Source organism: Pelodiscus sinensis, chromosome 22 (genome assembly GCF_049634645.1).
Source record: "Pelodiscus sinensis isolate JC-2024 chromosome 22, ASM4963464v1, whole genome shotgun sequence".
NCBI lineage: Eukaryota > Metazoa > Chordata > Testudines > Trionychidae > Pelodiscus > Pelodiscus sinensis.
In genome coordinates, this window is record NC_134732.1 from 6160775 (window position 1) to 6173987 (window position 13213).

Genomic DNA, 13213 nt, shown 5'->3' on the forward strand with positions numbered 1-13213 from the left:
CTTTTTTGGTATCCTTAATAATTTACAACTGCAAAATGCACCCACATTTTTGTACCTACAAGATCAGCTGTAGGGGCAAATCTGGGGAGCAAATCAAGTACTGGAGTTAAGAGCTACAGCTACTCTGATTTGTGCTTGCTGTTGAATTGAACATGAAAGAATGCAGGCGCAGATTATTTCCACAAAAAGGAAGGGGCCTTTCTGAAAACTAGCCCCGTGTAATCCTATTCAAGTGACTCAGGAATGTTTTAGGAGCCTGATTGAATTAAGGAAGTTTTCTGAGAAGCCCGGCCCGGTTTCAGCAGACCCTTCCCTGACCTGGGTTACTGATTGTATTGTGCTGCTCACTTGCTGTTTCCTCTCTTGTGTTGCAGGGAGTTGAGTGACAGTGTCGTGTATACGTACCAGGTTGCCGTTATTTCTGGGACAGAGGAGAGTGAACCCTCTCCCACGACTGTGTATATTCATGGAAGTGGCTACTGTGGAGATGGGATTATCCAAAAGTAAGTGTGGAATAAGCAAATGGATACAGCCGTGCAGCTTCCGTTGATCGAGAGATTGGGGTTAGAAAGGAAATTACTGCCCGTCATACGTAATAACTACAGCTTTTGTCTCTGATCACCTGATATCTCCATAGCCTGGGCTGACTCTCAGAGGTAGAGAAACAAGGATTGTTACCATGATGATAACATTTAATTGGAATTTAGTTAGGTCCTGCTGTCCTGACACCTGTATATATATATAAATTTCTTGGTGTTAATTGCTGACAAAAAAGAAATGTTCACAGCATCGTCGGTGCTGTCATTAAGTGCGAAGTCCCAGGTGGGCTGGTGGTTGATGGACAGCTTATCCAGCTGGCACATGGGAGGCCAGGTTTCCAGGGCAACCTCAGTGTGTGAGGCTGCTCCGCAGGCCTCTGGAGCTGGGATGCATTTGTAGACGACAGATTTGGGCTCCAAGGGAGTGCTAGGCAGTGCAGGTTCTCAATCAACTCCTCCCGCTCCTTGCCTGCTGATCAACAGACCACTGATCATAAAAATAATGATTAGCAATTGTCGTTCGTTTTTACTGTATTGAATATATAGCGCTAGTGCCACCTGCTCAAAAGTCTCCCGGCGCCCAAACGAAATGTAATTAATTAACAACAGACTCATGGGAATCAGAGCTTCCTGTCGAAAGAAGGGGACTACTTCTGCTCTCAAGCACCAGGCCTGGCAGCAAGTGTTCGCAATACTAGGCCCTAAAGGCAATGCACTGAAACTAAAACTCACCAAGTCATTGATACATCTGGGGCAGTTGGGAGGAGAAAACTAGAGCTGTCTGCCCATACTGTTGTGCTGCAAATTCTCTGGACATCAGTTGCGGCTTTGCCCCATGGCTTGAGTAATGCATAGTCACACCGCCCCATGGGCAGAGCGAGAACTAGAGTGTGTCACAGTCTGCTCCTTCATTGCCGTACCTGCTCCTGTGGGGTTTCTGGTGGCAGAGAATCACCAGGGCCAGAGCTTTTTGTGGTTCAGGAGGCTTTCCCCTTCGTGCTTAATGGAGCAGAGCCAGGATACCACCCACTCTCTGTCAGGAGCTCTCCATCACATGCTGCTACCTACAGTCTGAGCACATGGAAGGCACTTTCACCTCTTTATTCCCCTGTCCGGGTGCACTGCCAGGGCCATATCCTGGCCCTTTTTGATAGAGCATGAAGTGCTTCCACAATTCCTGTCATTCCAGGCTCCCCTCTCATCACTTAGCTGCTGTCTTTCCCCCACCTGCTGAGTCATCAGCAGCAGCCATAAAGGAAAGTGCTCATGTTCTAGCCAGGAAGCAATAACAGAGCCTAGCTATGACAGAAGGGGAAGGGTACCCTGGTATCCCAGAACTGTAAAAGCTGGAGGAGAGAGAAGAGGTGTTTGGAGGGCCAGCACACAATGGCATGCACGGCAGGTTATGAGCCAGGAACTGAGAGAATGTTGAGAAGTGCAGCTGTTAAGAACAATAAGAACATCAGAACAGCCAGACTGGGTCAGACCAAAGGTCCATCTAGCCCAGTCAGCTGACAGTGGCCAATACCAGATGCTCCAGAGGGAGGGATCACAACAGGTAATCCTCATGTGATTTCTCCCCTGTCTCCCACTTCCAGAGAAACGGAGGTTAGGGATACCATTCCCACCCATCCTGGCCAATAGCCATGGATGGACCTAACCTCCATGAATCTATCTAGGTATTTTTTTAACCCTGTTAACGTTCTAGCCTTCAGGGTTAGGGTTTGGTTTAGGGTTTCCCCTCTGATTCCTTGTTTTGTCTCCTGACTGCAGAGATTTGGGGGAAGACTGTGATGACCTGAATAAGATCAATGGTGATGGCTGCTCCCTCTTTTGTCGGCAGGAACTATCTTTTAATTGCCTTGGTAAGTCTGGTCCGGAGCCCCTTTTGTCCAAGGTGGGGCGCAAGTCAAAAAGAAACAGCAGCTCCCTGACCTACTGATGAGTTGCCATAGGGGCAAAGAGAAAGGTGGGATCTGTGGGCTTGAAAAATGCCTGTCCCTTCCCAGCTTCTAATCATTTGGATGGGAAATTGGTTCTAGTGGTTTTGTAACTGGCTTGGATTTTCAGCTGGGTTAAGGCCCAAACCCATTGAAGTCAGTGGGTGGCCATCCCCTGCCATCATTTTTGGTTCAGGCTAGGGGAGAAGCTATGAACTGACCCTTTCTGGTAAACAGAGGAAGGAGGGGAAGGGGAAGGGACTTGGAACAGAAGCAACCCCAGCTAAGGTCACACCTGCTTTCAGATGCAAATCAAGAGCTGAGGATCAAAGGTCCAGCTAATCCCCTTTTTTTCAGAGGTGAAAACTACTTAATCAGATTTTGTTTGCAAGCCTGCTTTGCCCTGATTAGCAGGAAATGTAAACACAATGGCCAGAAGATGTTCCAGCTATCTGAGGTCTGCAGGGTTGCAGTTGTGAGCTTAACATATTTATTAAATCCTGGAGGAGAAAAGAGGGCAGAGAAGGGCAACTGAGGGCCCATCTATACTACAGCTTTTGTGTAAGGCTTGATCTACACTGCAGCTTATGGCAGTGTAATTTATGTTACCCCGGGGTGTGAATAAACCACCCCCAAGTGATAGAAGTTACACTAATATTGGGCTATCTATGCCGATTCTTATGGCCACCTGAGAGCTTCCACCAGCATAGCTGCTGCTGCTCTCAGAGCTGGTTTTATTATGCCTGCCCCTGTCAGCATAGAGCATCTTTACCAGCTACGCTGCAGTGATGCAGCTGCACCACTCCAGAGCTATATATGGAGGCTGCCCTTAGAGCGCTATGTTAAGGAATCATGTTGCAGCCTCGCTCAGGGATGAGCCTCAGAGAGCATTTGGTTTGGATGTTCTCTTGAACCATTTGGACTTCTTGAATCTGCAGAATCATACTGTAGATCCCAAGAGAGGTGGCGTGCTCAGGTGATGTTATGCAGTTCCAAATCTGGTCCTGTTTGGACAGACTGCGCAACCATAGTCTATCTACTTAGGTGCATGCATAATTTTGAGCACATGAATAGCCCATTGAAGTCAATGAAAATATTCCTGTGCTTAAAGTTTAATGGGGCGACTCACATGATTACTGGAAAAACATGTAGATGGTATCACTAGCTTTTGTGGGCACAGGTTAGAGTACCTTGCTGAACCAGGACCTCAGGAATGGTATTCAGGCACCTCCTGTTTAAATGGGAAGTGAAACAACTTCTTAGCCTTACCTTTTCTGAGCTCCGAAATGGTTGGTTTCACAGAGGTAGCCGTGTTGCTCTGTTTAGTGCCACAAAGTTTTGTGTGTTTGTTTTTTATTTTATCCCAGTTCATCCCAAGGAATTTTAGTAGAGCTACATATAGGTAAGCAAAAATCCTGTCCTCTAACACCAGAGATAAAAAAAAAATGAAAATAAAATAACAAACCCATTTTTGCAGCTTGAAGTATTATTCAGTCTTTTCTTCTGTGCGTGTTTGGTGTTTTGGGGTGAATTGTGAAAATGCAACATTTTCAGAGCACAACATTTTCAGAGCACATGTAAAGTTGTTCATTTCTCATAAGTAGGTGCAGAGTTAAAGCTGGTGTTTTGCACAAGTCCTAGTTTAAAACATTTCAAAATAGAACCCAGTTGTTGGTGAAATCTTCAGTATGTGGAGTCAGTAAGAGCTTGGGTCAAATTCACTGATATCTACAAAGGCACCAATTAGCTTCCATAGGCTCTGGATTACCAGTGATGAGTGTCTAGACAGACACAATACTGGTCTTTCCACCAGACAGACATATTTTAGCACAAAATAAGGCATGATCTTATTAGAAACCACTGAACCATTGGGATGGGGCAAAGGAGTTTTTTTAAAAAAAGAAAACTTATATATAATGAAAAGGCATAACTAAAACGGAACCTTCTTGGAAGCCCGGTAACATCAAATCAGGCCCTGACATCTTTAGTCAAACAAAACTCTTCAGTTGAGCGTTTTGCTTGAGAAATGGCTGAGCGATTGGGCCTATGGTTTAAGGAATGGAAAAGAGACGGAGAAACAGGCGCATTTCATCTGTTATGTTATGAGACTAGCACGTCATGGTGCTGTAGAATAATAAATAGTCCTTTCCCATGGGAGTCCTTTTCTACTGACATGACTGTGATCATAGCGCTCGTTAGCACCAGCAAAGTAAACTATCCCTGCTTACCAAGCGTATGTGCTTTGCTGAAACGAGGCCCAAGTTTGTGTCTACACATTGGGTGCAAGCCTCCCAGCCTGCACAGACAGACTCGTGCTAGCTCTGCTCAAGACAGCCTCCTAAACATAGTGGTGTGGGCCAGTGGGCCATGTTAGCCAGCAGATACGGGGATTGGGCGGGCTTGGACAAGGACACTAGCCTGAGACACCCGTCTTGCTGCAATATCCAAACTGCTATTTTTAGCATGCTGTCTTGAGCGGAGCTAGTGTGAGTTTGTCCGTGTGGGCTGGGGCCTTGACTCCAAGCTGCAGTGTGGCGAAGGTCTGATCTTGCAATACTGTCAGGCAGAGTGCCTGCTTCCCCTGTGCCCAGTAAGGTTGCCAGATGGTCCCCCCCAAAATACCGGACACGCAGTATTTTGGTCAAGCAAAAAAAAAAAAAAAAGGAGCACAGGATAATAAGTAATGCCTCTCCCAGCTCGCCCTGCCCCCACTAGGCTTCTGACACGCCCAGAGCAGCAATCAAGGCCTCACCTCTCAGCTGGGTGCATCAGAAGCGGGAGGGGTGGGGGGAGTGGTTGGGACTCCCAGCCACTCCCCCCGCCCCCGCTAGGCTTCTGATGTGCCAAGAGCAGCAATTGCGGCCCCACCTCCCAGCCTGGGAGTCCCAGCTGGGAGGCGGGGCCGCGATCAGCGCTGGGAGCCTGGGATTGCACAGAAGCCTGGTGGGGACGGGGGAGTCCCAGCCACTCCCCCCGCCCCCGCCAGGCTTCTGCGCAATCACAGGCTCCTAGAGCTGATTGTGGCCCCGCCTTCCAGCCGCTCCCCCCACCCACACCAGGCTTCCATCCAGTGCTGGAAAAATCAAAGATTCTGGAAAATCAGATTCTGGAAAAATCAAAGAATACCGGACATTGCACATGTCCGGTATTCTCTGATTTTTTTTACCGGACAAAGAGCGCAAATACCTGACTGTCCGGTAGAATACCGGACACCTGGCGACAGCAGCAGGCCTACCCTCAGCAGTAAGCTCCACGGCTGGCAGTAGACATTATTTGGGCCCTAAGCACTGTACGTTTTGCAGGGGTCTCAGAATTAAAAGGTACCCCAGGCCTCCCTGAAAAGGGGTTTAACAAAAGGCTGAAGCGTGCGCATTCACACCTCTGCGGAGAGGTCTGTCCTCACTTTTGTTTGCTAGAGCAGAAAGGCAATTAAGCAAGCAAACACCGGCGAGAGTAAATCTGCTGTTTTCCCTCTGCATCTCCCACCATCAGGCCTTTTATTTTTGTCTCTGATGGATTCACTTTGTTTTGTGTACATGGCACACAGCAGCTTTCTGGACGCTTTGCACTGGTGCCTATAACTCAGTTAGGCTTCTTCCCCCCCTCCGCCTCCTCCTCCCTCTTATAATCAGATAAGTCTGCGATCAATCTGCTTTGCCATTGGAGGGGGGGGGGGGTTAACGAAGGAGAGAGGCGGGGGAGAAAGCTGTGTGGTCTTTACTGTCAGGCTGTCCTGGCCTTCTGAGAACATAAAGCTGAGAAAAGAAAACAGATAAGATTAATAGCATTTAGTTCTTGCAAGATGCTCTTATACCGACAGTGGAATAAATAAATTAATTAATTAAAGCATCTGGCAGTGCTTCCTTTTCAATGTGATGCTGCAATGTCATTAGCCCTTCTGCATCCCCAGTTTTGTTCTCTCTACCCACATCCACCAGTGGGTTTTTGCTCAGGGATCCCTCCTTTCCCCATTGAGTTTGAAATTTGGTCCCTGGCCTGGAGGAAAGTTTCACCTGCCCTGTTGATGGTGTGCTGCAGGGGAGAAGCAAATCCCAGCTGTGCCCCATTGCGAGACACAGACCCATGCACCTGTCCTGTAGTTAGATGCAGATCCCTGGTCTGTTTCATATTGACAATGAGGCCTCATGGGCTTGGAAATGATTTGGGGACACTATTCAAACCAGTTGTCCAAAGAGGAGAGTCTCCAATGGCATCATTTTACAAAACTTTACTTATCTGGCTGGTAGGGTTGCCGGATGGTTTCAGAAAAAACACCGAAAGAAAAACCCACGCCAGGAAAAAGTTTGAGAAAAAAAAAAAGGACCCCAACAGCTGTTAAGCAAAAAAAAAAAAAAAAAACCAACATGGCCCCTTTAAAAACTGCGTGGTGAGGCTTTTTGGCCCTCACAGGCTGCCAGCGGCTGCCCATCATCTTGCCTCTCTGCTCCCTGCATCCGGTAAGCACTAGGGTTGCCAGGCTGCCTCCATATTGAGCCAGACAGCCTGGGATTTTTGCCTCCTGGCCAGGAAAAAATCAGAAAGTACTGGACATTTTAGGTGTCCAGTATTTTCTGAATGTTTGTACAGGACAGGAGGCAAAAATACTGGACTGTCCGGTTCAATACCAGACAACTGGCAACTCTACCAGCTGGTCCTTCCTTGCACGAGTAAAGGCCTGCATGGTGGGACATTCATCTTCCTACCATTGTGAAGGAAGAGAAGGCTATATTGCAAAAGACACCAAAGAATAGCAAAGAAACCCATGAGAAAATAGTATGGCAGAAACATAGTAAAGGTCTATAGACAAGTTTAAAAATAACTTAGAAGTGGTGTCCGGTTCCGCATCTACCCCTGAGTCTGCCCAGCAATGTGTATGTTCTTACAATCACATTTACTATAATTCTTATTTATTACTTAAATTTCCTCTTGCATCCCTCATAAACAACTCGGGGAACTGATTGCACACCAAGGCAAGCTTTGACGTGTAATTGTAACTTGAAACGCATGATGAGTCCCATTGAAATCCTCATTACTTGTCCTCTGGATCAGGGCCTCTTGCTGTCAAATGCCAAAGAGGAAACAAACTGCAGGAAATCAAAAGGGATGCTTTTTGTCTCCAATCTCTTTCAGTTAGAGCTGGTTTGGGGGCTGCGTGGCACAGAGGTAGGCACGAACGGTTCTGTGAGATGTGTGTGTTTTACGTCGACGATGTCACTTTCATACTGCTGCTTTCCCGTTTATGCTTTGGCCTCAGCTTTATTGCTCTACCTCTACTGTCCTCATCTTTTCCTTTCCTGTTTGGAAAAGCCTCCCCTTCTAGTTAAAATCTTCCCTTTGTGAAGGATCTGTCCTTTACCTCGCCTATTCTCCATACATTACATAGAGCTTTCTCCCCTGTCTCATTGCCTAGGCTGCATTGCATTCAGGGAAATAATGAATATTCATGAGCTTGCTATCATCTCTATTTGGAGCATGATCCTCTAGGGAAAATGCAATGTTAAGTGAGTGACACAAACCTAATTTTATATGTCTTTTTTATTTTTTACAGAGACGTAATGTGCTTAAAATAAATTGATGGATGACCATCCATATTCATTGTGGGCATGTTTTTAGAGTAAACTGAGCCTGCACCGCCCCCCGCCCCTCTCCCCAGCTCCACATACAGCCCCTCTCCTGCACAGGAACATGTGGTTTTGACAACTAATTCCACATCCCTGTACAGTAGCTAATGGCGCTTTCTTCTTCTAAGAACAGTAAAATCCAGCAAGGGCTGAGTGCACCAGTGGAGTGGAGGGTGCTCAGTTTCTTGCAGGAAATGCTCAGTACCTCACAGGATCAGGCTACATAAGTAGAGCCCTAACTGGATACAACATTTGTATTCGCATCTGTATCTGCAAAAATGAGTCGTGGATATTTGCATCGATATCTGCGGATGCAGATACCATGGAGATCTGGTGTATATCCACAAAGTTGCAGGGATCTAGATACAAAATTTGTATCTGCATCCCCATCTGTATCTGCAAAAATGAGCAACGGATATCCGTCTCCAAATCTGCTATCCATGAATATAAAATGGATATGTGCAGATTTGCAGAGCTCAAAGGTGTCCTATAGCCAAAATGCAGAACAAGTACCTTGGAGAATAAGTATTGCTGCTAACAAAATAATATAATAGAACCTCGTAGTGAAAGGAAATGAATTTGCTAACCAGCCAAAATTCACACAAACCCCAATATTCATCTTCCAGCAAATACTTTGGAGCTCACTATTTCCTGAAGCCCTCGGGATCATGTGGCTGCATGTTCCAAGATGTGTAATTACTCATTTGGCAAGTTAGCAATAATACGGTGTCAGTCATTAACAGGGCAGTTTTTAGCACGCCTATCAGTGGTTTGACTTTCTTCGTGAATGATGCTGCTTTGTTTTTCTCAAAAGGTTACTTCCCTGCCTGTAAGGCAAATTCTGGAAGGGCCACACCAATAACTTTATTCATGTTCAAAACAGCTCCTTCCCCTGTGGCTATCACCCACCTCCACCGGAAACGCTTTTCAGTGTGGTCTCCAGATTAGTTAATGAATCTGCACTCACCCTCTCTGAAGTAACGGTGTATCATCAGCTCCATTGCTCATGGACAGATAGAAGCACAAAGATTGTCAATGCCTTTCCCATACGTAGAATCACAGAACACTAGAACTGGAAGGGGCTTCAAGCCCAGACCCCTGCCCTTACATCTAGATCATCCCTGATGTTTATCTAACCTACTCTAAAATATCTCCAGTGATGGAGATTCCACAACCTCCCTAGGCAATTTATTCTAGTGCTTAACCACCCTGACAGTTACGAATTTTTTCCTTGTGTCCAACCTAAACCTCCTTTGCTGCAATTTAAGCCCATTGCTTCTTGTCCTAGCATTAAGGAGAATATTTTTTCTATCTTCCTTGTAATGCCCTTTTAGGTACTTGAGAGCTGTTATCATGTGCCCTCTCAGTCTTCCCTTTTCTTAACAAAACAAGCCCAGTTCTTTCAGTTTTCCCTCACAGGTCATGTTTTCGAGACCTTTAGTCATTTTTGTTGCTCTTCTCCAATTTCTCCACATCTTTCCTTGAATGTGGTGCCCAGAACTGGACACAATACTCCAGTTGAGGCCCAATCAGCACAGAGTAGAATGGAAGAATGACTTCTCGTGTCTTGAGAGAATATATATAGAGAGAGATGGAAGCAGGGTTAGAACTCAAAGGCTGTTTCTACATTGGTGCGATCTTGCGCAAAAGCAGATGCTTTTGCGTAAAAACTTGCTGTCTGTCTACACTGGCCGCGAGTTCTTGCACAAGAACACTGATGTTCTAATGTATGAAATCAGTGCTTCTTGAGCAAGAACTATGATGCTCCTGCTCAGGAATAAGCCCTCTTGCGCAACTGTTCTTGCGGAAGAGGCCAGTGTACACAGGCAACATGAATTTCTTGCGCAAGAAAGCCCTATGGTTAAAATGGCCATTAGAGCTTTCTTGCACAAGAGAGCATTTACACTAGCATGGATGCTCTTCCGCAAAAGCACATCTCTTGCGCAAAGGCACATGCCAGTGTAGACGCTCTCTTCTGGAAGAGTTTTTGCACAAGAACTCTTCCGCAAAAGAGTTCTTGCTCAAAATCATGCCAGTGTAGATGTAGCCACAGAATATGTGGGCTGATTGTTTACAGAAACAATATCGAGCTTACTACTGCTGCTAGCTGTAGAAAATCTCTTTTAGTTAAAAGTATTTGGGGGATGGTGACATTTTAAGGTTTTAATCCCCCTGACTGCAGGTGAGTTTTAATTTTATCTGCACTCTGTAGCACACAGATGAATTATATAGTTAGTATGTTGAGCTCAAGCCACTACATTATACTAAAGATCCTCGTCACTGTAGTCAAAGGAGAAGCCGGGGGAGGCCAGGCCGAGTTGATCGGAAGTAGTTGAATAATCGAAAGACAATACTACACACTGCTTGTGTTTGCCCTTTCAGTTCAGAATACATTTTACCCTGGCCTTGGAATATTCCCTGGGTGCGACATCCACATTTACTTCATTAATAAGAGTGTCTGTCTGTTTATTTCATTGATGAAAAAATTCACAAGTTACTGAGATAAGACTTTATTCCATGCAATTTCCATGTTTCCTGTTCAACCATTTTCCCTCTATTCAGTTAAAATATTTAGAAAAGGGGGAATTGATCAGAAACTTTGTATTGAATAAAGAAACGTAACTCTCCCCGGATTGGTCCAAATGAATGAGAAGAGACTTCCTGGCCATTCAGGCTTGAGTCTCTTCCCACTGAAGCGCATGGTAAAATGCCTGTTGATTTGAGTGAGGCAGAATCTAACCTCCAAGGCCTAGAACTTAAGAGTAGCCAGTGGCACCAATTCAAGTTTTAATATGGGAGCCTCTGGACAACTACCTGCTTGTCTGTTAATGAGAGTTTGGTAGCCAGAAATGCAGATTAAATGTAATAAATTAAATAACCCAGTGCAGATTATTTACTAATGGATCTAATCCTGGTTTTATGGAGTGCAGTGGGTTTTGTTTGTTTGTTTTTTCCTGTTGACTTTGGAGAGACCGTGATTTGGCCTTAATAACGCTGACCATTTTCTCTGGGGATTGGAAAGACCTGTATGCCAATTGCCATCTGCCTGAGCCTCCATATGAAGGTCAAACAGACCTTTAGGAGTTAAGATTTGATGGCTGCTCTGTTCCAAGAATCTGTTACTCTTAGACAATGTGTGCACATTTTTGCCCCCCTCCCCTTTTTTTGGAGGAATAGCTATGAGGCACAAGGCTTGTTGTAGTTGGAACAATCCCTAAATAAACAGCTGAGCTTAAAAATACTCCTTTTTTGTCCAGCCTTTCAAAAAAAGAGCAGTTAATGTACAAAAGAAGACTATTCTAGTGCCAATCACTGTATTCTGAGCTGAAAACAGGAAGCTGCTCTGGGTGTCTGTCCCCAGCACTTTGACCATTCTGCTTGGACATTAAAGGCCTCGTCTGAGGATGTGCTCTGTGCCATGAATTGGGTAGCTCTTATATTTTTCCCACAGTGTGGAAGACTGCCCATTGCAGATAAGTCTGTATCCTGCATGTCTGCTTCCTGATGTGTCCCAGACTTAATCAGTTTCCCTGGCATAAAGCTCTAACCTCTCCCTGGTCAGGTAACCACGATCCTTCCTGATAGGCAAAGACTCACTTCATCAGGTACATCGGATGAAATGGGTCTTCACTCACAAAAGCTTATGCCTAAGTAAATTGGTTAGGCTTTAAGGTGCGGGGGGGGGGGGGGAGGGTGCTCCTTGTGGTTTTAGTGAAAAATCGGACACTCAGCATGGAATTTTCTGCCAGGGGAAAGCTGTGCATGGGGAGCCATGCGCAAGATGGCTTTATGTCCTCCCCCCAACATGTTCGCCCCAGTAAAATGGAGACACTAAGGTCTGCTATGGGTTGCAAAGTCTGGTCAAAGCTGGGGCTCCCTGGAAAGCAGCAGTGGTCTTGCTGTACCTGTTTCCCTAGACACATCCCCTACACCAGGGTCTGCAGCGTTTATCAGATATTTCTTGGGCATCTCTCAGGTGCCATTTGGAGATGGTTCTGTTCCGGTGCATTGCTGTCAGCTGGCTACGCAGTTTTTCTCCTGCCAACAGTACTAAGCAGATAGAAAAACGGGCAAGATCTGGCATAAAAATTCCAGTGCCTGAACTGATGGTTTGGTTGGGGGAAGGGAACTCAGATTGCCTGGATTATTACTTTGGCTTTCTTCAGGGTTCAGTTCAGGGTCTTTGGGCATGTGCATCAAAACCTCCAGAGAGACACCATCTCCCATTCCCAACTGCTGCCCCTGCAGCAGTTTTGCTGTTCCAGATTTTTATTTTATTTTGGCATCTGTATTAATTATTTGATGTCACTCTTGCTTGCAGTCCGCAGCTGCTCCACTTCAGGACCCCTTCCAGGTTGAGCAGTTCAAATTAGACACAACTTCAAACTTAAAAGCAACTCTGATAGTTAACACTGTACGAGAAACAAGCAACTAGCAACAGAGAGAAACTATAGTTGGAAGTGAAACTGGTACCAGGAGATGAGATGAACCCTGTTGTACAAAGGAACGTGGGCCTGATACAGTGAAAGGGAATGTCAGGAAAGGGCAGATGGAGCATGGTTAGGAAGGAGACCGGATTTAGACATAAGGAAGATAAAGTGGATTCTTTGTTGAGGCTACTAGACATAGTTAGAGTCTAGGTTCTCTCTGGCTCTCAAGAGGTGAAAAATAACAGGTGCTGCTTCCTGCTACCACACAAGATCTGGTAACTCCTAGACAAGTGCATTCTGCTTTCCACCTCATTTGGTCCTTGATAAATAACATGAAAAGAAGAGTCCACTGCAAATAATTTGGGAGGAAGTGTCAACTGTCCTAGAGGCAGCATTCCCTGTAAGCTGAGTGGCCACCCAGGAGAGATTCAAAAGCCACCCAGCTGATTAGCAGAGCACCCAGAGCCAGCAGTATGTGTTTCTATTGGTGGTGCCCATCTGCATATGCCTTGGTGTAAATAACAAAATTTATTCCACACATAGATGGTAAAAATTAGAGGGAGTTCTGCATAAAGGCTTGTAGGTTCTTCATCAATTGTGTTTTGGCTTAGTACTCATCCAGTGATAAGCTTCACAGTACCCGTGTCAGGCCATGTAGCTGTAGACCAGGCCTTCCCATATGT

General features: G+C 45.7%; 1 protein-coding gene across 3 annotated transcripts in view; it reads left to right on the top strand.

Moving 5' to 3' along the window:
* The window catches only part of PAPPA (pappalysin 1), a 242284-nt gene that overhangs the window by 123221 nt on the left and 105850 nt on the right, over positions 1-13213 (top strand). For all 3 annotated transcript variants that reach the window (XM_075905988.1, XM_075905990.1, XM_075905989.1), the window contains 2 exons: positions 375-503; positions 2313-2404. In XM_075905988.1, coding sequence (XP_075762103.1) covers positions 375-503; positions 2313-2404 — 221 coding nt within the window. The remainder of the gene's footprint in view (positions 1-374; positions 504-2312; positions 2405-13213) is intronic.